Source organism: Miniopterus natalensis, chromosome 4 (assembly GCF_054644295.1).
Source record: "Miniopterus natalensis isolate mMinNat1 chromosome 4, mMinNat1.hap1, whole genome shotgun sequence".
NCBI classification, from domain to species: Eukaryota; Metazoa; Chordata; class Mammalia; order Chiroptera; family Miniopteridae; genus Miniopterus; species Miniopterus natalensis.
In genome coordinates, this window is record NC_142084.1 from 73063716 (window position 1) to 73091699 (window position 27984).

The 27984-nt window shown below is 36.3% G+C and overlaps 1 protein-coding gene across 1 annotated transcript; it reads left to right on the forward strand.

Moving 5' to 3' along the window:
- Window positions 1–27983, forward strand: ATP6V1B2 (ATPase H+ transporting V1 subunit B2). The gene is made up of 14 exons (XM_016210884.2): window positions 1–148; window positions 6314–6369; window positions 11214–11312; window positions 12029–12122; window positions 12247–12324; window positions 12768–12907; window positions 13232–13333; window positions 13687–13784; window positions 14397–14520; window positions 16007–16157; window positions 17581–17663; window positions 19127–19231; window positions 20726–20855; window positions 22471–27983. The coding sequence occupies exons 1-14, from the start codon at window positions 13–15 to the stop codon at window positions 22608–22610; spliced, it is 1536 nt and encodes a 511-aa protein (XP_016066370.1). The 5' UTR covers window positions 1–12; the 3' UTR covers window positions 22611–27983.
- The last annotated feature ends 1 nt before the right edge of the window (window position 27984 follows it).

Below are 27984 nucleotides of genomic sequence, written 5' to 3' on the forward strand. Positions count from 1 at the left end.
GGAGGAGACAAAATGGCGCTGCGGGCGATGCGGGGTATCGTGAACGGGGCCGCACCCGAGCTACCGGTGGCCACCAGCGGGGCGGTGGCGGGATCTTGGGAGCAAACGCTAGCAGCGAGCCGGAACTACCTCTCCCAGCCTCGCCTCAGTGAGTATCAGAGAGCAAGGGGGATCCTGTCTTTGCTCCTTAGCCCAGCCCCTTGCTCCGGCTCACCTGCTTAGCCTGTGGCTTGGGAGGTGGGGGAGGACTTATTTTTCTCCCTCGCGTCCCCGTCTACCCTCCCCCACACGTCTCTCTCTCTAGAAGAAGCTGTGAGCGCACTTTACATTTCCGTGAGGGGAAGAACGCCAGCGGGCGCTTGCTCCTGGGGTTGGTGGGCTGCTGGCTGTTGCCCCGCCCTCTCCAACATCCCCGTGCTGGAGCATTCTCTGGCCCTTGCTTCCTGCCTCTGAGGGAAGGCCGCTTCTTGTCACTCCAATCTGTATCTTCGCCTGACCTCATTTGGCTATTTAGGGGTCGAGGGAACGCCCCTTCTCAGTGGCCTGGACCTCAGGGCAGCTCCTGCCGCGGGCGAAGGTGTCGTGCCATCGCTGACGTGGTCGGGCCTTTCGTGGATGGAGGTCTGCCGGTTGCCGGAGGGAGATGATGGTCGGTGGAGGGGCTGTTCCGCAGCAGGACATCTGCATATCACTGAACGCGAGAGCTGAAAAGTACTCTTCAGGTTATCTAGTCTAACCCTCTCATTTTACAGTGAGAAGCCTAAGGTTCCTGGAGGGACAGGACTTGCCAGGCTTTAGACACCTGATTATTGGCTTAGCAGGAACTAAAATTCCAGGTTTCTTAATTCTTGCGGGGCCTTTTTCTACCATTGCCTCTCCCGACCAGTTAAGCTAACTGGATTGAGTGCAAGGCTGTCAAACATCTTTGCTCATAGTATATAGCACATGTGCAAAGCATGTACACAGGCATGTTTAAGTGTTGTTGTGACTATAAAAAGGCCTTAATAAACCAGGTTTAAGTGAACTGCTCAAGAAATGACCCTTGGTTACTGAACAATACAGTTGTGTAGCATCAGACCTCTTCACACCTTTCTTAAGAACGGGATAATCCCTGGAAATAGACTCCAAACTTGGGAAAGCACCTGATGTTTCCCCAGATGGCAGTACTATATTTGCACTGGTTAATTGCCATAGTTCCTCTTTGTGGGTGGCTCATTGGTTAAAAAATTTCAGATGAAGGATTTTTCTCCTGCCTGACTAATCCCATCCTGATCTGTCACTGGGTCATGTGACAGCACTGCAGTGTGAGGAAAGGAAAAAACACTTGATTCTATGGTTTGCTGAGATGTACTTTTTACACTGGGGCTTATCTGAATTTTAGAGAATGCTTATTGGAGGTTTATATGAGCTGATATACATGTTTCAGGAAATTGACAGATGTTGCATTCTTATGTGGACTTTAACAATAAATTTATACTTAACAGTTATGAATTCCTTTATAAATTGCATTTGTGTGTTTAAGGGTGCAATAGTCAATTTACATATAATTATTCATTCAGTGTCAATTTGGAGAGTATCACTGAAATAATAACATTGTTTAGAGAGTTCATGATTAAGGTTGGAACTCTTCAGGGAGATGAGTATGATATCACAGTGTGCCTAGCCAGTGACTGAAGAACTTCTGCAGATGAGATTCCTCCTGACAGAATTGTTGCAACATAATGCTTAAAACTGAACCTTTAGAGGGCCAGAATCCTTTTTGTATCTTCAGTGCCTAGTACAGTGCTTGACACATGGAAGTACTTACCATGGCTTGTAATTTGTTGTATAACTTGCATTTAAACCCCTTGTTCTGATAGTTTAGTGTATAGATTCTTAACGTGGATGGAATCAGTAGGGAGTTGGGATACCTGGTTGAGTTGAATTCCCTGCTGTGTCTGGATTATTCTAAAAAAGCATAAATGATATCATACGTAGGCTAACAGCTAATTGCATTTGCAGAATATCTTTTTTCCTGCATTGCCACATTCTTGATTCTAGTTAACAGTTTTAATTGCTTGTGAATAAATATTGATTAACCCCTTAACTTTTCTAATTAAAGATTGATGATACCATCTTAGGTGATACGGTATAGTTATTTAATCTGTGCTTGTTTAACGAATGGAGTAATCTCCCTGAATGGAGTAATATTAGCAGTTCCACTGTACAGATCGGATCCTGTTTTAAAACAATTTCAGGATTATGGGGCTATTAACAAGAAATGGAAAATGAGATGTGCAGGATTGATATAATCTTGAGCGCTTTAGTTGAATTTCTGAAGTCACAAGGAAAGGAAACTTGATTTTCTTTTAAACTTTGAGCAAGGTTGAATAACATACAATAGAGCCTTTGGACGCTAAACATTTTTAATTAGACAATCTCCATTTTCTTGAGATCCTGGCTAGGTTACAGTGTAAAGCAGAGCTAGCCCCAGAAAAGTCAAATAAAGGAATCATTGGCCTGCTTTTTTCTAGAACCTCTCTCTCAGTGCCCACTGTTCAGGGTGTGGATCTGTACTGTACTCTTGTGCAATGGAAGGTGATTGCTCTGGATTTTTGTTTTGGTAATAAGGTGGAGGCTGAAGGAGTAGGTCTCTTGTGCAATGGCTGTTTAATTTTCTCTTTAAAAATTGCACAATCATTAAGTGGCTGTAGTAGTGTTGAACAATCTCATCTCCTGCAGGAGGAAGAGGATGTCGTCTTACAAAATATTTGCCTCTTAAAAACCTTTGTAGAGTTTGGCTTTAAATGTTACTCTGTAAATATATATTGCCTGCTTGATAGTTCAGAGTCAAACATGTGACTTGTTGGTTGTAAAATGTGTTTGGGGTATAATGTAAACATGTTATCTGCTGTGTTGTCATTCCCTGCAGACCCAAATTCTTGTTCATTTGAAAATTTTCAAGAGAAGAATGGTCATTATTTTGTTAAATAAAAATGTTCATGTGATCTTTGAATGGGTTTTACTTTTTTGAAGAGCAGCTTAATGTCTTTGGCAGCCTTACTCTAAACTGTTATCTCTGCTTTGGGTTGTTAATGATAATGGTGAAGAAAGCTGAAAATATTCTGGGAGATAAAAGGTAGTGTTTAATAGCATTTTCCCTGCTTTTCCCCCCCTTCTTTTGGAAATAGTTTTATTATTATGGAAAAGAGCTATAGTTTGTACATAAACTTTCTTCTAGTATTTATTTGTAGTCCAAGTGCTTGGAACTGTGTCATCTCCATATTTTTTAATTTTACTGGAGACTAAATTCAGAAATACTGTAAGGTCATAGGGTACCAGTTTTAGAATTAGGGAAAAAAACAACCAACAAAACAAAAAGACACTTCTAATCCTGGCCTTCTCATTTAGTAACAAATTTCTCAGAGCCTTAGTTTAACTGTAGGATGGGTGTATCAGCCTTTCCTACCTCCCAGCATTTTGTGGAGCTGAAGTAAGGTAACCTTTCCAAAGATGCTCTTTAAAAGTGATGCACTCTCCAAGTTTTTGTTTGGTAATGTTTTTAATTTAGTTTGGGTTATAACAGTTACTAGTTTAGTTTGTGTATGTCAGTTTAATTTAAACCAAGCATGTTGCTTAACCTCTGATTTGTATCTGAAGCAGTCTCCTCCTGTTTTTCATGTTTTCCAGTGAGGGAAAACTGCTGAAGCATCTCCATTAGATTCTTTCCTTTACTTAAACTCTCCAGTGGCTACACTCCATTGAAGAAAGATTGTTTTGCAGTAATGACAAAATGTGGCCACAAAGGGAATTATTGTACAGTGCGTTAAGTAGTAAAAATAATTTATTTTTTCATAGCTAAAGATGTAGACTCATGAAATTATATTGAGTGATACAGCTATGTAGTCTTGCAGATAATTATGAGTGTACCATACCACAAAAAACCAATTCAGTTTTATAATTAGAGCTGCAGTGCAGAGTTAAAGAACAAATGACTCTAGAGCCAGACTATATAAGTTCAGATCCTTGGGCAAGTTACTTAATTTCTGAGAATCATTTTTCTCTTCTAAAACTTGGGATAATATTAGTTAACTCACAGATCTGTTACGGAGATTAAATAAGAATTTCGAGCAAGTACTTAGTAGTGTTGGTATTAATTAATTTGAATGATTACTTACTGGCTTTTTAAAAGGCTGCATAGGGTGTAAAATACAGCATAGGGAATATAGTCAGTAATAATATTGTGATAATTATGGTAGGTACTGGAAATATCGAGGGGGGGTATACTTTGCAAAGTGCATGATTCTCTAACCACTGTGCTGTACACCTGAAAATAATACAAAATAATACTGAATGTAAAATGTAATTGAAAAATAAAATTTAAATTTAAAAAACTTGTTGCAAATTTAGAGACTCTTTTGATGAAGTAGAACCTTGTTTTGTGTAGAAGTCAGCTTTATTCACTGTTTCTGGGAAAAGCAATGACTAGTGTTTCTTTTCTTGGTCATGCTTTTGCTCGTGACTGGCAAAACTTCGTAATTTTGAATGAGCTTGAATTTCAACATGAGATTCTGAAACATCATTGTTGTAGAGGATAGAAGTTTAAAGGAGATGCAAATCTTGTCCAAAAAATAAAGACACTTTCAGAACCTGAAGGATTTTATTGATGTTACATTTGCCTATAAATCTCAAAACTAGATCATGCCCCCCACCCACCCTACTCCCTCCTTTCATCCCCAACTGTTTAAGTAAAAGTTTTGAAAACGTCCATGTTTAAAAACTGGGCTCTAAGAAAACATGTTTCTAATGTAGCTCACTTTGCATTTCTACATAGCAATTTTAGAAGTCATTGATAGAATGTTTGAACTCTAAAATGAGAACAATGGATAATCTTTCAGGGGTAGGAATTCTTTTTAAGGGTATTTGAGTATTTTAAATCAATGGAGTAGATTATCATAAAAGTAGCAGAAAATAGGACATTTGGGTCTTTCTAATAATTTTTAAGTAATGACTAATTCTATCCATTCAAGTGACTTAACTTTTTAAATTTGTGACTTTCCTTTTGTCTACAGTTTAAAAAAAAAGTCATTTTGAAGCCTCCAATGAGATAATTACAATTACATAGATATTCAAGCAAATATTTGGTGTTGGGATTTAAATGGCCTATGAGTATGAAAGCCAAGGGGCCCTGATAGTGCTTGCCTGCTCTGTCCCCATGTTTTTTCCAGGGCACTGCTCCCAGGCTGAAGAAATTATGTGTTGAGTTCTGGAGCCCCTTGGTGGACAGACTGGTTATTAAATGGTTTCCTCATTCTCAGGAATCTACATCTGTGACAGAAATCTCTGCAAGACTCAATAAGAAATCGAGCAAGTGAAAAATTCCCAATTGGTTGATACTTCTTAGAACTTATTTTAGGCCTTATACTAAGTTTTCCTCATATATTCATTTTATTTGTTTTTTCAGCTGTTCTGATTACAAAATTAAGTTAGTTCTGGTATTAGAATTACTCTCTCTTGAGTGTTCTGTTTTATACCTGATTACCATTACACTTAACAAGTTATGTGATGTGTGATATGGTGGAAGGATAGCTACCCTGGGGATAGCTACCTTGCAGACTGGCAGTTCATTCCTAGGGTATAATTTCCAGTGGAAAATATAAGCCTCTAAACTGACAGTAACATTTGATTTTTTTTTTTTTTTTAAAGGATACTTACTTTATTTGATCCTCTGGCCTTTCATTCCATTGCCTACTCCCTCAATTCATAAAGCAGTTTGCCTATAGTTTTTAAGATTCCATTTAATGATAGCTTTTTACCTTAACAGACTACATTTTCTCAGATTTCCTTCGTGAGTTTTGTCACTTGTGCTTAAAGTTAAGTTTTCCCTTCCCATTCCTTATCTACTTTGGTAAGTGCCACCTCCTACAAAGTTTTCTTTTTCTCTTCAAAGTGAGAATGACACCTAGGTTTTTCCTGTGTTCCCACAAACCCTCTGCACATCTGTTAGAGTTTCTTAACTTCCCCCTTCTCCATATAAAACTGAACTCTTGAGGGAAATCTGTTCCTCTGTCACTTTTTTGTGTCCTGGGTTATTAAAACGTGACTTACTCATAGTAAGGATTCAAAATGTTTTTGGTTGGATGTGGGTGGATTATGAAAAGTTGTACAGGCACAGACATACTTAATAAATTTTTCATTGAAAAATTTTGTAACTGTTTGAGTGTTCCATATTGTAATGGGTGTGATAAAGTGGAGAGAGGTTTTTGTGTAATCCCAGAGAGATGATTTAGGCTGTTCTATTTGACTAAAGTGGACTCTTCTGTTTTTTTTCCAGCATACAAGACAGTATCAGGAGTCAATGGTCCGTTAGTGATCTTAGATCATGTTAAGGTAATATACCACCATCATCGTTTAACCACTTATAAAGTTTAAAACGTGGCATTAAGCCCTGTTTAAGTATACTTTAAATTTTAGGTTATGATTTTTAAGCCATTCCTTGGTCTGAATATCAGTGCTGTGTAGGAGACAAGAGTTTTAGATAAAAAATCAGAAGACTGGATTCCAGTGCTGGATCCACTATGGGTTCTGTTTGTGACCTAGAGATTCTTGTTTGCAAAAAAAAACAAAAAAACCCACAAATTTGTCACTCCTACCTCACAGGTTTGTTAGGGGGGGAAAATCAGTAATATTTATGAGTGTGTTTTTTAACCTGTAGGATATTATATAGATATATAGTATCTTATGACTTTTTATAGACTGCCGTGTGTTGTAATTACTTGTTATATTTTTGTCTTGTGTACTAAAATTGTAAGGGCTATGAATGAATAAAGGAAGTTCCTCTTGGTTTTAAACTTTAATACTCTAAAAATTAAAGAATATATAAAGAATTTGACAGCAAGCCTATTTATGGCAATTACCAAAAATATGAGAATTTACAAAACCACACTATAATTTATCAGAAAAAATACAGCAAGTTGTTTTGTATATCATACAACTGAATTGTTTATAATGTCACAAATACCGCAAAAGAGTATATTCTTGGTTGGAAAGAAACACATTTTCTGTTGACAAAAAAGAAAAAGTATCTTTACTAGACAGAATATAGACAGTCACCCTGGCCGGTGTGGCTCAGTTGGTTGAGCATTGTCGCATGCACCAAAGGATCGACAGGTTCTATTCCCAGTCAAGGCACATGCTTGAGTTGTGGCTTGGTCCCCAGTAGGGAATGTGTAGGAGGCAGTGGATCTGTTTCTCTCCCTCTCTCCCTTCCTCTCTCTAGAATCAGTAAAAACGTATTTTTAAAAAAAGAATATAGACAAGTCACTTCCAAAAAGGGTTTATGATATGACAACAAAATAATATTGAGATACTTCCTACCCAGAGAGTATTTTTAATAAAGTGAAATCTGTTTTATTTTTACTTGTAAGAATATGCCCATTCCATTTATAATTTATTGCAATGGCAACTTGAATCCTCAAAGCTACTATTTACCTTTTAATAGTCATAAACTTTTTCTTTGTTTAGAGCAGTAACTGGCACTAGAATAATTAACACAATTTTGAATGACTTAAAAAAGAAAAAACTCAGTCACTTTGGGGAAGATCACAAATTCAAAAAAACTGTCTAATCACACATACGTCATACTATTTGGCTAGTGGTCTTTTTAAAAATTTATCTTTATTTTGAAAGTATTACATATGTTCTCCCTCCCCTCCCCCCCATTGACCCTCCTCTACCCCGCTCCTGCCCCCTCCCTAGGCCTTCACTGCACTTGGCTAGTGTTTTGAACATGGAAATCATCTTGGCTATAAATGGTAAGGCAGGCCAGAAACAAACTTAGGATAATGATAAAGTAATAACTTTTTTCTGGAATGTTTCTAATCATGTTTTATTCCCCTTGTTTTGCCCTGCCCTTTACCTCCCATCCAGCAAAGGCCTATGCTGGGTTGATCCCATTCCCACAGAGTTTTCTCAACTAGGAGAAAACCCACTGGAGTGCCTTATGTGAACTGGTCAAATGGAATAGTCCATCCTGGAATATTTTAATTTCAGTAAATCATCATACTAAAAAAAATAGATCTTTAAGTGGATTATTTTTCAGAGCCTGGAGGATAGCGAAAGTTTAATGTTTCTCCTATGTACCAGGCTATTCTTGAGAAAAATAGTAGTGATTAGCCCTATTTTGCTTACAAGCTTTTAGATATACTCTTTTTAAAAATTTGTTGACTCTATTACAGATGTCCCTTATTTCTCCCTGCTTTGCCTCCCTCTACTCTGCCCCCCCTCCCCAGGGCTTCCCATAAATGTCTAATTAGTCAGTACTATCAGGGGTAAGTGTATAATGCTATGAGAATCAATAATGTAAAGGACTTAGAAAACATCTTTGAGGAAGTAATTTCAAGAGAGCTAAAACTTAATTGAATGTATGTTTGGGGTATACTTCCAGCTGAGGAAAAGCTGGTGAATTTTATGTAGTTTTAAGAAGGCTTTATACCACCAGATTTAGAGTGATTTTTTTTTGGTTTGTTTTTAGTTCTTGGCTTTTGTTTTTGACTTAAAGCATACATATAGGATCAAGGAACAGGTAATGTTATACAGATTGTATCAGTATAGAAGAAGATGGAGACTGCTACCCAGTTCATTTTAATGAAATTAGCACATCTTTGATTCCCATACCAGACAAAGGGTAATAAAAGAAAAATATAGCTATTCTCACTTATAAACACAGATTCCAAAATTCTTAATAAAATATACTCATGTATTAGATATTAGCAAAAATATGCAAAAAACCCCCAGAATTACGACAGAGTAGAGTTTTTCCAAGATATATAGAGATCCTTGATATTAGAAAATGTATCAGTGTAATTCAGCTAATTCATGGATTAAACTAGAAAAAGCTCATGCCCTTCTTAATAAATACAGAAAAAGTATCTGATAAAATTACACATTTTAAAAAAAGTCTCTTGGAAATAAGGACTAGAACAAACTTCTAGGCTCTTAAAGGACGCCCTCAACAACCCACAGCAAACAGCATGCTTAAGGGGAGAGCAAGGGGAGAATGCTTATTGTCACCACCACTCCCTGCCTTTGTGCTTGGAACCTAACCAGTGCTGTGGGAAAAAGAAATTAGGGAGTAAAGGGATTACAAAGAAAAGGCACAGCTAATCATTTCTTGGTGATATGATTAACTAAAACAGAAAACCCAAGTCATTCAGTGGACAGACGATTAGAAACAATGTGTAAAGCAGAGTTGCTGGATACAAGGACTGGTCTACAGAAATCAGTAGTGTTCTGTACCCCAGATTAACTAATTAGAATTTTAGTACCTACTTACAGAAAACTATAAAACTTTTTTGGAAGACATAAAAGAAAGCTTAAAATAAGTGTAGATTCCATGTTCATGAATGACAGAATAGCAAAGATCTTGATTCCCCTAGGTAACAAAATCAGTTAGAGATAATCAGGAATAGAGATTTGGTGCAGGAGTAAGCAAGTATATCAGTGGAGCAAAATTAAGAACTCTCCTCACACACGAGAATTGGCCTTGGCAAATGGTAAAGGCTACATTACAAGTCAGTGGGAGACATTTTGTACTACTCAGTAAATATTAGGGTATTTGGCTTCTTATATGAAAAGGAATGAAAATGAGAAAAGTAAAATTAAATACCAAAAATAAGTCCAGATGGATTAAAAGCCTGAAATGAGAAACCTATTGTGGAAGACAGTGCGGAGGGCCATTTTAATGACTTCAGATTGGAAGATTTTTCTCAATAATACACAAAGGCACAAATCATAAAGGCAAAATTACTTTATTACATAAAAAGTTTTAAAACTTCATGCGATAAGATACCATAAACAAATTAAAAGATAAGAAAGTGACTGGGAACAGATATTTGCAAAAAGATCAGTATCCAGAATCTGTAAAACTCCTACAAATAAATAAGGAAAAGTAGATCCAGTTGAAAGTGAAGAAAAGATTTTAATAAAACAGTCAGGAAATGAAGTCTGAATTGTCGGTAAATGTGAAAAGATGCTCAATATTAGTAGAATCAAGAAAATACAAATTGGAAAGATGCTATTTTTTACTTTACCAATGGCAAAAATTAATGTTTAATAATAATTATATAAGCTAGCAGAGATGTAGGGAAAAATACTTTTGTATACTGGCTAGGGAGATTGTAAATTAATGCAATTCTTTGCAGAGTAATTTGGCAGAAGATGGGCACAGCCTGTAGCCCACCGCTAGGTAATTAAATACCTTAGAGGAACTCGGGCACACTTGTGTGAAGTGCACATGTGAGAATGTTCATGGCAGCATGTTTGTAACTGCAAATTTGGAACAACCTTGAACTCCATTGGTGGAACAGCTGAATAAAATGTGGCGTCATTTGACTTTATTTTTACTGAATCTATTCTAACATTAATTCTGAGATGCCCATACATTCACATGTTAGCATTTCCAAAATCAATGGTCCGTGATAGTTTAATTGGCAGATGTTTTTCTTCACACAAAATAGTAGTGCATCTTTCAATAGATTATATTGATAAAGTAAGGTCAGTATTACCATGACAGATCCAAAACACAAGGTCAAGTGAAAAAAAAGTTGCAGGGTGATGTATTTAGTATGTTGCCATTTATATAAATGAAACCTCACTATATTTTTGGAAACATGTATTTAAAATATTAAGAATGGATAGAAGGAATACATATCTGGTTAGGAGAATTAGATTGAGGGGGGAACATTAATGTTATTGTACTGTAATAGTCATTATTTTATTATTTAGTTGCATTTATCCCCCTGCTCCCAAAGCACACAGGAGATTACACAAACAGCCCAGATTATACACATAGCAAACATCAGTTCTGAGTAGGGAAACATGCTTATTTGTAAGTTCTGTACCTTTCTGTAGTCTCAAAACTTTAAAATATACACAGAAGAAAAATATTAACTACTGTGTTTTCACAGATTTAAGACCCTTCTCTCTGTACCTTATGCTGGTTTGCCAGTGTGTATACCAGTGATTAGTGTTTTAAGGACTTAAACTACTTGAGAATGTCATAAACTCCTGGGTGTACCTTTGTGTGTCAGGGAGGTAGTGGGATTGCATATGGATATATGCTTTGATCAAGATAGAGCATATGGAGTATTTTGGGGAGCTTTAAACCCTAACCCTAAATCTAACTAACCCCAACCCTATAGTTAGTTATTGATCCTTTATTTTTTCCTATTTAGTTTCCCAGGTATGCTGAGATTGTTCACTTAACATTACCAGATGGCACGAAGAGAAGTGGGCAAGTTCTAGAAGTTAGTGGTTCCAAAGCAGTGGTTCAGGTAAGCATCACTTTTAAAACCTGGCCAGTTGAACTTTTTCCTAATCAGAAAAATGTAAGGAACACCGCATGTTTTTTCTAGTCATCATTGAATAAGTGTATCTGGGGGAGGAGTGGGATTATTTTTGCATGTTTCTTGCCAAATGTCAGCCACTTACGTCCATTCTAGCCCAATAGCTCCACTGGTAAAATGGCTTGTTTTTTTTTTAAATGGGTAAAATGAAGCAGGTAATCAAATAGAAAGAGAGAGATGAAAAGCAGAAATCACAGCTTATGGGATGAAACCAAAACAAGATCTGCGTCTGTTTCTTTAAATTGTCTCCTATAATTCTTGGTTTTTTAGTGTTACTGATTATGGGAAATGCCATTTTTCGCAGAGAACATTGTTCACTTAAAAAGTAATTTAGAGCAAGGGTCAGCAAAATTTCTGTAACGGGCCAGATAGTAAATTTCTTAGGCTTTATGGAGCCACCTACGGTCTCTGATGCATATTTTTATTCTTTCTTTTTTAAAAAACTTAATTCTTTAAAAATGTAAAAAACATTAGCTTGCTTATAGGATTAAATGTCTTACCGGCACGACCCTTGTCAAGAAGTTGTGTTTGTGATATTAAAAATAGTGTACGTTTATGTATTTGACTTTATAAGGGCTGACAAAATCTAAGTGCTTATGATTTAAATTTCTTTTACACTCCTGATTACTTCTCTTTCTTGGTAGGTATTTGAGGGGACTTCAGGTATAGATGCCAAGAAAACATCCTGTGAGTTTACTGGGGATATTCTCCGAACACCAGTGTCTGAGGACATGCTTGGTAAATTGATATTATTATTCATTCTGATCAGAGATCTGTTTTCTTTTCAACATGTTTCCGTGAAGTCTTTTAAAAAACGAATGTTTGTGCTATTGTCCACTTGTACTGTCGTACTGCTTTACAGGTAGGGTATTCAATGGATCGGGAAAACCGATCGACAGAGGTCCTGTTGTACTGGCTGAAGACTTCCTTGACATCATGGGTAAGGACAGTTAATGGATTTCTATCTTTTGTGAAAAATGGCCTATATCTGTCTAGCTTATATTGTTGCCAGATAGTGATTTTTATAACAACATGCTTCATAATTATTTATTATTTAATAAATTTATTTTTCCTAGAAATCACCTTAAAATTTTATGTAAATATCTTAAGATATCACTAGGGTATATGTGAAATGTAAATAGTAAAGCTATGGCTTTGAAATTAGGATTGCTTTCTTATTTGCTATACCTTTATTTCACTTTAGGAACTTGGGTTCTGCTACCATGTATTTCGTGAGCTTACGTAAGACTAATGGAAAAAATTATCTAAACAGTTCCATATTTCAGCAATAACTGATAGTTTAAGAATAGAAAGAAATGCTTTATATGGTTTTAGTCTTCATGTACAGACATAATAAAATTTTCCCTTTTGGAAATGCATTAGGCCAGCCAATCAATCCTCAGTGTCGCATCTACCCAGAGGAGATGATTCAGACCGGCATTTCGGCCATAGATGGAATGAACAGTATTGCTAGGGGGCAGAAAATTCCTATCTTCTCTGCTGCTGGCTTACCACACAATGAGGTGAGAACTAGAATCTGTTTGATATGAAATTTTACAAGGAACAATTTCTAAATGCTTCACATTAGTGAGAAACTAAAGGGTTTTCAACATGAGTCCCCAGTGTTACTGTTTATATAATCCATGTACTGTTTATCCACTCATGATAGCTGTCTTCTTGCTTACTCTTAGGATTCTTTGCAAAAAGTGCAAAATAGTTTTGTTGGGTAAAGCCCTTAAAACATCCCAATTTCATTTATAATTACAATTTCAAAAAGTTTAGGATAAAGGTATTTTGTTGTAGAAATGTTATTTCAGATTTAAACTCAGTGCTTTTGTACTCCTCAGATTGCAGCTCAGATCTGTCGCCAGGCTGGTTTGGTAAAGAAATCCAAAGATGTAGTGGACTACAGTGAGGAAAATTTTGCAATTGTATTTGCTGCTATGGGTGTAAGTACAATTATTTTCTGGTTTAGTATGAAATAGAAAATTAATTGCTTAATGTTGTTAGAACAGTTTAGAAAATTACACATGTATCACTGAATTTATCTCTAGGTAGAAAAGTTGCAACTTGGCATTTTAGGCAAACTGAAGATTAAAATTTGGCATTTGACTATAATAATAATAATTCTCTTTGTGCCCAAAGCAGGCTTTTTACTCTGTTGGCTTTTGTGAAAAATTTTTGAGTACTTGAAAACTTTAAAGGAAGGAACAATGCAGATCTATAGCTTGGTCTTCATCAGAAATGCATATTGAGAATGTTTCTTCTCCCAGTACTGATGAAATCATTGATTGCTATTTAGGTAAACATGGAAACTGCCCGGTTCTTCAAATCTGACTTTGAAGAAAATGGCTCCATGGACAACGTCTGCCTCTTTTTGAACTTGGCTAATGACCCTACGTATGTAAATAGAGCTATTTCTTTCTGTTCATCCAAGCTTTGGGTCTAAACTGTTACCTAAGACTAGGGAGGTAAAATATTATAATGAAAGCAACTTGGGCTTAAGAATGAGATACCTGTATTTAAATTCCAGTTCTATTTTTCGGTAGTTGTTTAGCTTTGGGCAAATCACTTTGGCTCTGAAGCTCAATTTCGTGTTCCAGAAAATATGACAAATAGTACTTGTCTCACAGGGTTGTTGTGCATATTAAATAATACATATAAATTACCTACCACACAGTTTGTACTCAATAAATGATCTTTTTATCTTATCTGAGAAATCTGGTCCCTATTCCCCCCCCCTCCCCCTCTCTCTCTGTTTTGAGAACTATATAGTTCGGAGAAATCATTTATAAAATAACCAATTCAACTTTGTAGAAGAAAGTAGTTCTTATTATGTAAATACATAAAGTAACTGCCTTACTTAAGAATTTTTAAAGTAATAATTGCTTTACCCCCCTCAATTTATTTAAAACTTTTAGAGGAGACGGCACCGTTATTTCCAGAATCTCATTTTCTTTTGTTTTTGGCCTTTTTGTTTGAGTGACAATAGTACTTAATGTTCCATTTCAGTATTGAACGAATTATCACTCCTCGCTTGGCTCTAACCACAGCCGAATTTCTGGCCTATCAGTGTGAGAAACATGTATTGGTTATCCTAACAGATATGAGTTCTTATGCTGAAGCACTTCGAGAGGTAACTTTTTTCTTAATTAAAATGGCTTAATTTTCAGGCTTATCTTGTCCCTTTGCAAGTATTCATTTTTCTTTCATTATGTTTTTAAAACGTCTGTCACTTTAGTTGAAATGATTAGAAGATTTAAATTATTAACCTATTTATCATACTGTCACTGTCTCCATGGATTAAGACTTGATTCTAAAAGAGAGTAAATGATAAATGATGCAGGCTATTTATTCAGTTACTCTCCCAGGAACTTCTGCCTCTGTGTACACTGTCAATTTTTAACCTTTTTCAGAATTTTATAATATTAATATTTGAATAAATAAAGACCATATTCTGGCAACACCCTTCTTAGAACCTTTTCTTTCAGAAAACTCAGTGTTTATTTAGGAACAATATTGAGATTCTTGAGTTATCACCCAGAAGTTTAGGGTGTTTGTTCTAATGTAAGTTACTGAAATTTTGAGTAAGCTACTTTTTTAAGCATGTTAAAAGCTTCTTAAAATTCCCTGAGATCCATCACCATATCTCTCTCTGCTACCGTGTTTTTTTAGTGGAGGGCTCCCCCCACCCTGCACCCATCACAGACCAATACTTTTTCTAAAATATAATAAAAATGAACTTAGAAAAGTGAAATTAAAAAGTACATAACTTACAAGCCCAGATTTATTTTATTAGAGTCACCAGACATAACATTATTCTGTTAAATTGCCCTTAAAGTTTTCTAAATGCTTATTTTATTTTTTATATTTTCTCATTGCACATTGATAAAAGCTGGTCTGCAGACCACACTTTGAGTGGCACTGCTGTAGCACACTCTTTTGAAGGTGCCAAAGTAGTACTTAAACTTGACCTTAATGCTTTTGGGTTTTTAGTGGTTGTAGATTAATAGGTATGCCTATATTCTAGCATGGATGTCTCTTAGAGAAAGACCATTAGTTACTATTCACTTTTTGTGCAGTGAATGGACTCCTGGCTCTGTGAGTTTGGGAAATCATTTATCTGACCTTTGGTTCTAACTACAAATTGGCATTAACAACATTACCTTCCTCATAGTGTTGTCGGTAGGATGAAATAATGAATGTAAAGTATGTCAAATTACTCCTGGTATAGATTTCCTTCCCTTTGACCTTTTCAGGCTTAGCTTACATATATATGGCAAGGTCCTTGGCATAAAATAAATCTTGTGAACTAATAAGTTCTCTTAGTTTTAAAATTAACTTCCTTTGGTTTTTAAAATTGCAAGCACATTTTCTAGAAAGCTATTTGAAGATTTGTGTTATGGCAACACGATCTTAGCAAAAAAACTTCTGGTCCCAATTTTCAACATTTTTGTTGCAGAATAATTTGAACTTGTGTTGCTAGATTTTTCTAAATGATCTCTTAGAGACTATTTAAAATGAAAAAGATAATATTCCAGCTTTGTAATTAGTCATGTTCAAACAAAGCTTTGCTTTCCATATTCTGGTGTGTGATATTCTGCTCCTTGGCTTACTGTCAGGTTTCAGCGGCCAGGGAAGAGGTTCCTGGTCGACGAGGTTTCCCAGGTTACATGTATACAGACTTAGCCACAATATATGAACGCGCTGGTCGAGTGGAAGGTAGAAACGGCTCTATTACTCAAATCCCTATTCTCACCATGCCTAACGATGGTAAGTTTTTGGTCTTTGGATTATAGCAGACCTAACCCTTGTAAGGGTTTTGATTCTAAGAGAGAAGACTACCTTTCTGAGAGAGTTTATCCTTCAAGGGTTTACGGTAGCCAGTAATTGGTACCTAAGTAGAATTTTTCATTTGAAAACTGCTCATAATTATCATTATCCTTTTGTGTAAGAAAAAAATCCCAGTTTTCTTTATAATTTGAATTTTAAATTTTCATTTACTATGTACTATTGAGTGCCTGCTGTTTGCAGGACACTGGTCTAGATATAAGTAATTTAAAAAAAACTATGATCTCTACCTAATTTAAGTTGTTCAGTCTAATTGGATATTATATGTATGTGCAGAAATAATTTAAGGTAGCTTAAGTGTCAAATGAAAAGCACAAATAATAAATGCCACAAGACTTTAGAGACAGATGATCACCAAAGGCTCGTTAAAAATTAGTTTCCTTTACTATGTGTGAAAGCACACAGTGCAGTGCCTGTCTAGTGGATGCTCAGGGTGGCCCTGGAGCAAAGACTCAGCCTTTTAGTCCTTATCTTGGTTTTTAAAGGCACTTTTAGCAGATATTTCAGAAACAGTGATAACTCACTATAATCGAGGATGTTTTGAGTGCTTTGTAAATATTGACTCATTTGATTTTCATAGCAACTTCGAGATCTGAGGCACAGGGAGGTAAAGGGATCTGTCAAGGTTAGGAAGTGATAGCTTTAGAACCCCGGCAGTCTGAATTCATAATTCACACTAACTGGTATACCATACTGCCTCTGACATGAAAATTATTTGTTCTAAGGAAGTAGCTACAAATTACTATTTGTAATTTAGCAGACTTAGAAATGTCTTGACTTGTGTGACCTTTTTGGCATTGCCTGCATTGTGTCACTTTACTTGTCTAGCATCTCTGTATTTTCCATGTTGAAATAATTTGTGAGTTAAGAATATTCTCGCAGTATATATCCCATTAGCAGTCCCTGTAAGGGGACTTGGTATTTAAAATGGAATTTTTTTTTTATATTTGAGGGAGAGATCACATAACTAGAAGAAATAGTACTTTTTATGAATGCAGCTAATTTACCTCATGTGCCAAGACATATCTACCTATGCTACAACCAAATACTGTTCAATATGGTAACTTCTAGCCACATTTGGCTACTTAAATTCTAAAGTTTAAAATTAGATAAATTTGAAATACCGTAAAGTTTTCCAGTTACATTATCCACATTTTTTGGTGCTCAGTAGCCATAGTGGCTACCATATTGTATAACACAGATACAGAACTTTCCCATCATCACAGAAAATGATGTTATATAGTACAGTTTTAGGTAATGCTGTAGGTAATACAGATTGACATCCTGTGGGTTTGTTTATATGAAATGGACACTTTAACTAACATCACATGTCTTCCGCTGGTAGATATTACTCACCCCATCCCTGACTTGACTGGATATATCACAGAGGGGCAGATCTATGTGGACAGACAGCTACACAACAGACAGGTATTTGACATTTGAGCGGCACTGTAAAGCTTACAAATCTACTCTTTAGTTACTCTTCAGTGACTTGGACTGTGCTCTTAGGGATTATTTTATTTTATTTTTTTTTGGAGAATAGCAAATTGATTTTGACATGGCTGTAAACTTGTCATTTCTTTGTACAGTACATCATCGAAGATCATTGTTTAACTCAGTGTCATTTTGTCCTAAAGTTGATGAGATGCCATAGGCACTTAACTCTTTTATATCAATCAGCCTGTGGTAAAAGTGGTTTTGTTATATATCATTTCACTTAAAGTCACAGAACCGATCAGTGACAACTACAAAATCCTGGTGTGGATAAGAGTGCTAGAATTAAGAATTAAATTTCCACTTTTCTTTATTGTGCCTTAAAATAGAATCAGTTGTCTTAAGGAACTTTTTTGGGTATTCTATTCCATAATAGTCTAACCTACCAATCTTATTAGTAATACAAAAACAAAATTTTTTCTGTTTTTTTATTGAGGGATAATTAATCTATTAGTTTCAAGTGTACAGCGTAATGATTCAATATTTGTGTATGTTGCAAGGTGATCACCGTAAGTCCAGTTAACATCCATCACCATAGGTAAAAATTTATTTTCTTGTGATGAGAAATTTTAAGGTCCACTCTCCTAGCTACTTTCAGATATAATATGCAATGCAGTTTTGTTAACTATGTTCATCATGCTGTACATTACATCCCTGTGACTTGTTCATTTTGTAACTGGAAATCTGTACATTTTGACCCCCTTCATTATGTCTACCCACTCCCTGCCTCAGGCAACCACCAGTCTGTTCTCTATATCCATGAGCTCGGGGTTTTTTTTGTTTTTAGATTCCACATATAAGTGAAACCATGTGATATTTATCTTTTTCTGTTTGACTTATTTCACTTAGCATAATGCCCTCAAGGTCCATCCATGTTGTCGAAATGACAAGATTTTATTTTTTTTATGGGTGAATCATCAAAAACAAATTTTTGATGTTTCTCTACTAGATCACCTTTTTGGTGGAATTACTGTTAATCTTTTTATTTTGTATATCATAATGAGTCAGAGTTCAGAAGACCACTTAGATTTGATAGTGTAGGCAGATATCGAAAATTCAGTTATTCAATATATAATCTTGTACTATTGTTGTATAGGTTTCACTTTTTGGATTTGATTCTCAAAAGAAATATTATGTCATAAAGAGTTTCATACCAGGAAAACATGTTAAAACTCATCTAGGAAACAACTGCAGCAGTAAGTCAAACAGAAAAAGATAAATACCATATCATCTCACTTATATGTGGAATCTAAAAACAAAAAAATCCCCGATCTCATGGATATAGAGAATAGAAGAGTAACTAAAGGAATAATAATGAGTTTTGAACTGCTTCTTTACTACCAGTAAAGCTTAAATTTTGTACTTAAATATAATATTTTTCTCCTTCCATTCCCAAGATTTACCCTCCTATTAATGTGCTACCTTCGTTATCACGGTTAATGAAGTCTGCTATTGGGGAAGGTATGACCAGAAAGGATCATGCCGATGTATCTAACCAGCTGGTACGTATATCATCTTAAGGATGGCATTTAAAGAAGTAAATGCCTTTCTTGGTCCATTTTTTCTGCTGTCTTATACTTCTTGTCTTTCTCCCATATCACTTTTCTTTTCCCTGTGCACATAGAATTTTAATATAAGCTTCATGTGAAATATAAAAACATTCATTAGAGCCTGGCTGGGTGTAGCTCAGCTCTTGAGTGTCGACCTAGGATCTGGGAGATTGCGGTTTAATTCCGGTCAGGGTGCATTTTTCTCCTTCCGGGTTTCAGGCTCGATGCCCTGTCGGGGGCGTGCAGGAGGCAGCCAATCAATGACTCTCTCATCATTGATGTTTCTATCTCTCCCTCTCCTTCTCTCTGAAATCAATAAAGATACACTTTAAAAACAAAAACAAAAAAATATTCATTAGAACCAAGCAGTCTTTTTTTTTTTTTTTTCATAAGGATGGGTGCTGATAACCAAGATTAAAAATCATATGCTTGCCTGACCAGTGTAGTTCAGTGGTTGAGCATTGACCTATGTATGATCCTGGAGATCAAGGTTCATTTCCCTGTCAGGGCACATGCCTGGGTTGCAGGCTCAATCCCCAGTGGGTGTCTGCAGGAGGCAGCCGATCAATGACTCATCATTGATGTTTCTGTCTATCTCCCTCCCTCTCTCTGAAATCAATAGAGATATAAAAAAATTTTTTTAAATCATATACTTGAAACTTTATTTAATCTTATGTAAAGTAGCTTCTAAATAAAAATCCAAGCCATAGGCTATTATAAGTTTTTATTAATAACAACAATAATAATTATGGAGTATTCCTGAAAGGATACTCTAACATTTCTTGCTTAACATATTAAGCAACCACTGGAATACTAAGGGATACAGCTTTATATATTCTGTGAAATCCTTGGTTTCCATAGTCATATGAGACTGTATAGCACGTACAAATAAAGAAAAATACTTTTAACCTTAAAGTAGAAACGGTACACCTGATAGCACAAGTATTTTTCTTGAATAGAACTTCAAGATGGATTATTCCATGGTACGAATTCTGATTCTTTTTTTAAAATTTTTTATATGTTTTTATTGATTTCAGAGAGAGGAAGGGAGAGAGAGAGATAGAAACACTAATTATGAGAGAGTCATTGATCAGCTGCTTCCTGCATGCCCCCTATGGGGATTGAGCCCAAAACCTGGACATGTGCCCCAACTGGGAATTGAACCGTGACCTCTTGGTTCATAGGTTGATGCTCAACCACTGAGCCATACCAGCCGGGCTGAGTTCTGATTTTCAAATGTTCTATAAAGTGTAAGCTCATTGACACATTGAGGAAGTGTATTTCATGAGTTTTATTTATGTGAATTGTGTTTGTAAATAACGTGAAATTCTTTCTGTGGTCTCTTATGAAGATAGCTAAAGCAATACACTTATTGCTAGTAGCCCAGATTACTATTAACATATATACAGTCTTCTCTCTGTTTATGTAAACCGTTTTTCTCTTTAGTATGCGTGCTATGCTATTGGTAAGGATGTACAAGCCATGAAAGCTGTGGTTGGAGAAGAAGCCCTTACCTCAGATGATCTTCTTTACTTGGAATTTCTACAGAAGTTTGAGAGGAACTTTATTGCTCAGGGTAAGATGACTGTTTTTTTACAAATATAAAAGCCTCATATATAGTTTTAAAGACCTCTTTCCCAATCTAAGAGATTTTACACTGGTCTCTATATAATTTTCCTTCTGATTAGAGAAAAAGGTCCTTCAACTCTGTCATGTCTTAGTGCTCTGGTGCCTTCCCCTCTGCTTTCAACTCCATTATCCAGTTATTTAGCTCCCACCTTATTTTCTCCCTTCCTTACAACTGGCTTTCGTTGCCATGTCTCCTTCCTCCTAACTTCTCTGCAACCATCTCCTCTGGCTTTGGGAGTTTGGGACTTTTCTGACCCATCTGTTTTCATCTCCTTTTTTGATATATCTTCCTGCTTCTTAATTGTTTATGTTCCTAGGGACTTAGTTGCCTGTGCTTCCCCCATCCCCTTACCCCCCAAGCTTTAGCTTTTTCCCTATAGGTTGACTGAATTACCATGTATGATCCTTACCCTCTTTCTGAAGCCTGAATCCCACATTTTCAACTGGGACACCTTTGTTTATGCCACCATCCCTAAGGCTTGGCATGGTCAGAACAAAAGTTTTTTCCCAACTGACCACCTGCCTAGCAATTCCCTCTTCAGCTTCTGTCTACCTCTGGCGTGACCATTGTCTTGGTTAGCTCAAGCTCAGGAATGGGGCATTGTTCCTAAGTTCCTGGGTGATGTTGAAGCTACTGATCTCTGGTCACTCTTTGAGTTGGACCACACTTTGAGTCTTAAGACCAAATCTACACCTTTGGTTTCATCGTCCCTGGCTGTTAATGCTAGTTTTTTCACCATTCTCCCTGATTCCCTATATACAATTTCCAGAGTAAATTTTATTGATTGTCCAAAATAGTTTTTATTTCATAGCCTGTGTAGGGTTTTCAAGCTGCTTGGTTTGGTTTCTCTCCTGCCACTCCTACTAATGCTGCTAATACTCTTCCTGACCTCAGTGGTACTTAGATGTGTTTATTTTGTAGTAATGCATAAAACTACACACTTAGGATTTGTGCACTTTTCTATTTACATGATGCATTTTTTTATTAACATTAAAATCCCCCAAATATATATGAGTGTTGTTTTTTTAATGCAGACCTTCGTACTTTAAAAGGTAAAAATGAAATTCTTCTGGTAAAGAAAAGAATCCGGAACTTCGGCCACTCTGATTCCTTAGTTAAGAAATGAGATTTATTTGCATGATAAGGTTTATTTCTGCTATTAAAAAAATAGCAACAACATTGAAAACCACTGATCTATTCAGATGCTCAGTTGGCCTTTCAGGCTTTTAAGTATCTGTCAAATTCAGCCTCTGTTCCTGGGAAACTTTTTCTCACTACTTTCTGGACACAACACTGGGTTTGGTTTCCATTGCACAATAGACTGCCTGCCTGCTGTCTCTAGCCCACAGGCCTCTCCCTTTCCTCTGATTTGCAATGGTGCTTATTATCTGTGCCCTCATTTCCACAATTAATCACATCCAGTTTGGGGAGAACTAACTGCTCTATTTCCTTTTATATACTCCATGTTCACAGTGCTGGTCATATAACAGAATTCACCCTGAATAACCTGATAAGTTGGAAGTAGCTTGCCTTTATTCATCTGATCTCAATTTTTTATAAGGTCCTTACGAAAACCGCACTGTCTATGAGACTTTGGACATTGGCTGGCAGCTGCTCCGAATTTTCCCCAAAGAAATGCTGAAGAGAATCCCTCAGAGCACCCTGAGCGAGTTCTACCCTCGGGACTCCGCAAAGCACTAACTGCCATCTCATCGCTGGTTCGATACTCTCGTGTAATACTGGTTCTGTTTTCTTGATTCCTTTGCACTCCTCCATCCCCACCTTTGTGTTGGCATTTACCGTGTTACCCTGCAATTAAAAACAAAGAATAGGTGACATATTGTGCCAGTGTTGCAATATCTTAAACTGCTAACAGACTTTAAAATGTCCCCTGTTCAGAAAACCTGGATCTTCAGTGGTTTATTTAAAGTAGCTTCAGGGATGGAGGTGAAGTTTTCTTACTCATGTGTGTATTTGTAAATAGTGGGGTAGTTAGTTGCCTAATAATGTCTTCATTATTTGAGTCTCTCAGATCTTCCCTCTCCACCCTCTCGAGAGTATCACTATCTGAAGTTATAATGCTTTGTTCTCCAAATTAGGGGCAGGATCAGGGCTGAAAGCCTCCTCAGAAGAGCCAAGAGCTCTCTCCTGAGCATTTGTTTTTGGATTGTTAGTGTACCTCTAGCTCTGTGCTGCTGCTCTAAGCAGATGGTTTTTACTGTCCACCTGCTCTTTCCTGTTTAATGAATAGATTAGAAAAGGAGTTGAGACTCCTGTGTCTTACTGTTCTCCCTCCCTCTGAGTAACACACAGTCATGCAGCTTTTGCACAGCTGGTGTTGATCGGATAGTAGTGAGATGCCTTGTCTTGATGATCCTTTCTGGGTTTTCATGCAGAGGAATCATAATTAAAATGATCAGTATAATTGTTGCTTGGAAAGAGTTTGGGGTACAATTCAAAAAAGAGAAGAAAAACCTACTCCCATTCTACATTTGGACATGCTAACAGTGGTGTAATTTTCTAAAGTGTTTGCCAGATGCTGAAGGCACGGTGGGAGGAAAAATTCTCCTGTGTATGGACATTTTAAACTGTTAGAGAGCAGCCTTTGGAAAACACTCTTATTTGGTCCTGCTTTTTGACCTATCTTTGCCTCTTCAGGGTAATCTTGTGGCACAAGTGATAGAATTTAAAAGCTTTAGCCTTTTAATTCCTGCTCCTTCCTGCTGTGAGCCCTGAGCTGTCTTCTATGCACTCTGCCATGTCTACTGTGTGGTCTCTGTGTTCTTTGTTACTTGGGTGCAATAGCAACTTCTCTGTGCATTCCATCTTTCAAGTTGTGTAAAGTTCTTCACTTTTTTCTTAGAGGGTGTGTGTGGGGGGAGTCAGCATGATTATATTTTAATGTAGAAAATGTGACATCTGGATATAAAATGAAAATAAATATTAAATTAAATGGAAGTGACCTAAAGTGGCTTATATCTTCTAATCAGAAAAATCATAGCAACAAGCAAATATATATAATAATGCACCTCTTTGACTCACAGTTTAGAACACCATAAACAGCATTGTGAACGAAACCTTTGGGTTGTAAGGAACATGGCCCAGGTTGTGTACCCTCTGTTTCAGGCTGCCCTGTTCAGTGATATCTCTTCCAGCATACTGTAGTTTGATCCAGTGTTGAGAGTTACTGCAGGTGTTCTATAGAGTTCTTTGTTACAGACATTTTCAGGACCTCTAGAACCCATCTGCCAGAAATGAAAGTGGGTGATAAGTAGAAAATGAAATACACATTGAAGCAAGTCAAAGCTTGCTTCAAATAAAATTTTAAAAAGAGGTCCAGTATATCAAGGAAACACCTTGGGTAAAGCACCAGGGTATGGCATTGGGGCGGCATCCTGTCTCTTATCTTCAGCAAGGCAGTTGGAGATGTAGAGGAAAGGGCTCAATCATGGCAAGAACTGGCCAGGCCTGTGTTCTAATCCTGGTGCTGCCACTAACCATATAGCCTTGCTTAGTAATTTGACAAGTTTGGGTCTGTTTGCTTATGTTCCTTTTAGGGTTATTCCAAGGACTAAAGACTGTCTATAAAACACTAGAACAGCATCTGGTCCATGGTAGGTGCTCAGAGTAGGCTACTTCTATTAAACCTTTATTAAGGCAGATTGACTTACTACTTTTACATAACGCTTAGGATTAGTTGGTTAAGTAGTATCTTATTAGTTTGTTACTTATGTTTTAGTGAAAACTTTTCTTAGTGTATCTTTTTGTACCAGTAATAAAAGTTAATTAAAAGACCCATTAAAATTATGCTTTAATATGAACCCTCACTGTGATCAAATTTTTTAAAAAGAAAAAAATTTTCACTTCAGTTGGCTTAAAGTATTTGGAAGGAGAAAAAGTATCTTCCAAGTTCAGGCGAACGACATGACTCATGAAACATGTGTTGCTGGCAGTTGACTGTCACTTCAGTTTGTGAGAGTCCCTGTAAATAAAAAAATGTTTTAAGACTAATGTAGTAAATGCCTCACTAGGATGTTTTCTTTTTAGCAGGTGTGGATGATGCAAGGTCTCTGAGGTCAACAAAACATTGTCTGCTTTTGAAATTTTCCATTATACTAGTAAGGGAGAGTTAGCTTAATCCAATATTAGGGGACAACAGAGAATTGTTCACCACACTAAACTAAAAATGCCATTTAGAGACAACAAAAGCTTAGCATGTCAGTTCTTGAAAGAAAATTATCTTTTGTGAGAAACCTAAGTACAAAGAAACGCATTTTAAAAATGAAAGTCATATGATACTATATATAGAGAACCCTAAAGATTCCACCAAAAAACCCTATTTATTAGAACTGGTAAATGAATTTGGTAAAGTATCAGAATACAAACAAATATTCAGGTATCAGTTACATTGTTATACACCAATAACTATCAGAAAGATAAATTAAGAAAACCCATTTATAACTGAATCAAAAAGAATAATATATCTAGAAATAAATTTAACCAAGGAAGTAAAAGACCTGTACTCAGAAAATTATAAGACATTGAAGGAGCCTGGCTGATGTAGCTCAGTGGTTGAGCATTGACCCATGAACCAAGAGGTCACCAGTTCGATTCTCGGTCAGAGCACATGCTTGGGTTGCAGGTTTGATCCTTGGCAGGGGGCGTGCTGGAGGCAGCCAATTGATGTTTTTCTCTCATTGATGTTTCTATCTCTCCATCTTCGTCCCTCTCTCTAAAAAATTAGTAAAAAACATTTAAAAAAAAAAGACATTGAAGGAAGAAATTGAAGAAGATAAAAATAAATGGAAGCATATTACCTCCCGTGCTCATGGATAGAAAGAATTAACACTGTTAAAATGTCCATACTACCCAAAGTAATTTATAGATTCAATGCAGTCCCTATAAAAATACCAATGGCATTTTTCACAGAACTAGAACAAATGATCCTATAATTTATTTGTATCCACAAATGACACTGAATAGCTACAGCAATCTTGACAAAGAATAATGAAGGTGGAGGTATCAAACTATACTACAAGGCCATAGTAATCAAAATGGCATGGCACTGGCATAAAAACATGCACAGAGATCAATGGAATGGAATAGGGAGCCCAGAAATAAACCCCCACCTATATATATGATTAGTTGATCTGTGACAAAGGAGGCAAGAATATACAAAGGGATGAAGACACTATTCAACAAATGGTTATGGGAAAACAGCAGATACATGCAGAAGACTGAAACTAGACCATGTTCTTAAACCATATACAAGAATAAACTCAAAGTGGATTAAAGACTTAAAATGTAAGATCTGAAACCGTAAAACTCCTAGAAGAAAAAATTGGCAGTCAACTCTCTGACATTGCTTAGTAATATTTTTTTCTGATATATCTCCTTGGGCAAGGGAAATAAAAGAAAAAAATTAATGGGATTACATCAAACTAAAAGGTTTTTGCACAGCAAAGGAAACCATCAACAAAACGAAAAGACAACCATTAATTGAGAGAAGATATTTGCCAATGATACATCCGATAAGCAATTAATATCCAAATTTTATAAAGAACTCATACAGCTTAACACCAAAAAGCCCCAAAACAATCCAATTAAAAAGTGGGCAGAGGACCTGAATAAATATTTCTCCAAAGAGGACATACAGATGGTCAATAGACATATGAAAAGATTTTCAACATCACTAATCATCAGAGAGATGCAAATTAAAACCATGAGATACCCACTTGTCAGAATGGTTATCAATAAATCAACAAGTGTTCTTGAGGATGTGGAGAAAAGGGAACCTTTGTGCACTGTTGGTGGGAATGCAGACTGGTGCAGCTACTGTGGAAAGCAGTACAGAGGGTTCTCGAAAGATTAAAAATAGAACTATCATATGACCCAGCAACCCACTAGGTATTTGTCCTAAGGAACCCAAACCATTAATTCAAAAAGATAACATGCATTCCTGTGTTCATTGCAACATTGTTTACAATTGCAAAGATAGGAAGCAATGTAAGTGCCCATCAATAAATGATTGGATAAAGAAGGGGTGGTACATATATATAATGGATTATTGCTTAGCCATAAAAAAAAGAATGAAATCTTATCTTTTGGGATAACATGGATGGACCTAGAGAGTGTTATACTAAGTGAAATAAGTCTGACAGAGAAAGACAAATACCATATGATTGCAAGATGGGAGGGGGTGGGGGACTGGGTGTAAAAGGTGAAGGGATTAAGTACAGATTGGTAGTTACACAGTAGTCATGGGGATATAAAGTATAACATAGGGAATATAGTCAATAATGTAATAACTATATATGGTACCAGGTGGGTAGACTTATTGGGGGATCACTTTGTAAATTATATAAATTTCTAACTACTATGCTGTACATCTGAAACTAAGAAAAAGTAATACCAAATGTCGCTGTAATTGAAAAAAGTGAAAGAAAAATAGAGGAATTCAATACTTTTATGTAAAAACTGAATAGAAGTGTAAATATAGCATTTTCTAAGGGCTTTATTACAGTATTGTTTGTAATATAGAAAACTGGAAACAACTCAGATGCCCATTAATAGGATTAATTAGATAAATTATAGTAAATTATTACAAAGGCATATTATGGAGTCATTATAAAGATTGAAATAGGTAATATATATTTCAATATGGAGAGATGTCCTGAATATACTGATGTAGTATAAAGTTAATATTTAATGCAAAATACTCTTTGTACTCTGTTTAGTGTGGGGGACTGTTTAGTTCCTGGAAATGGGAACTCTAACTGAGGCAGGTAGTTACAGCTCTGCCCTGAAGGAGCTGCATCTCTTACATTCTACATTGGAAATTGCTTTTCCCTGCCCCTTACATTCCTTGAGATCACTACATGATCTCAGCCATAGTTTATATAATTATAGGTCTATTCTTCCAGGCTAAGATATTGTTTATGGTGCCCTTCATGATGCCCAAGAGTTTCCACAATCACTAGTTTCCTGGTTAATCTTTATTCTCTGTTTCCGTGACTCTCATTAAAGTGTCTTGAAAGTTCATAACACAAAATAAAAGTCATGTTTCTCACTCAAC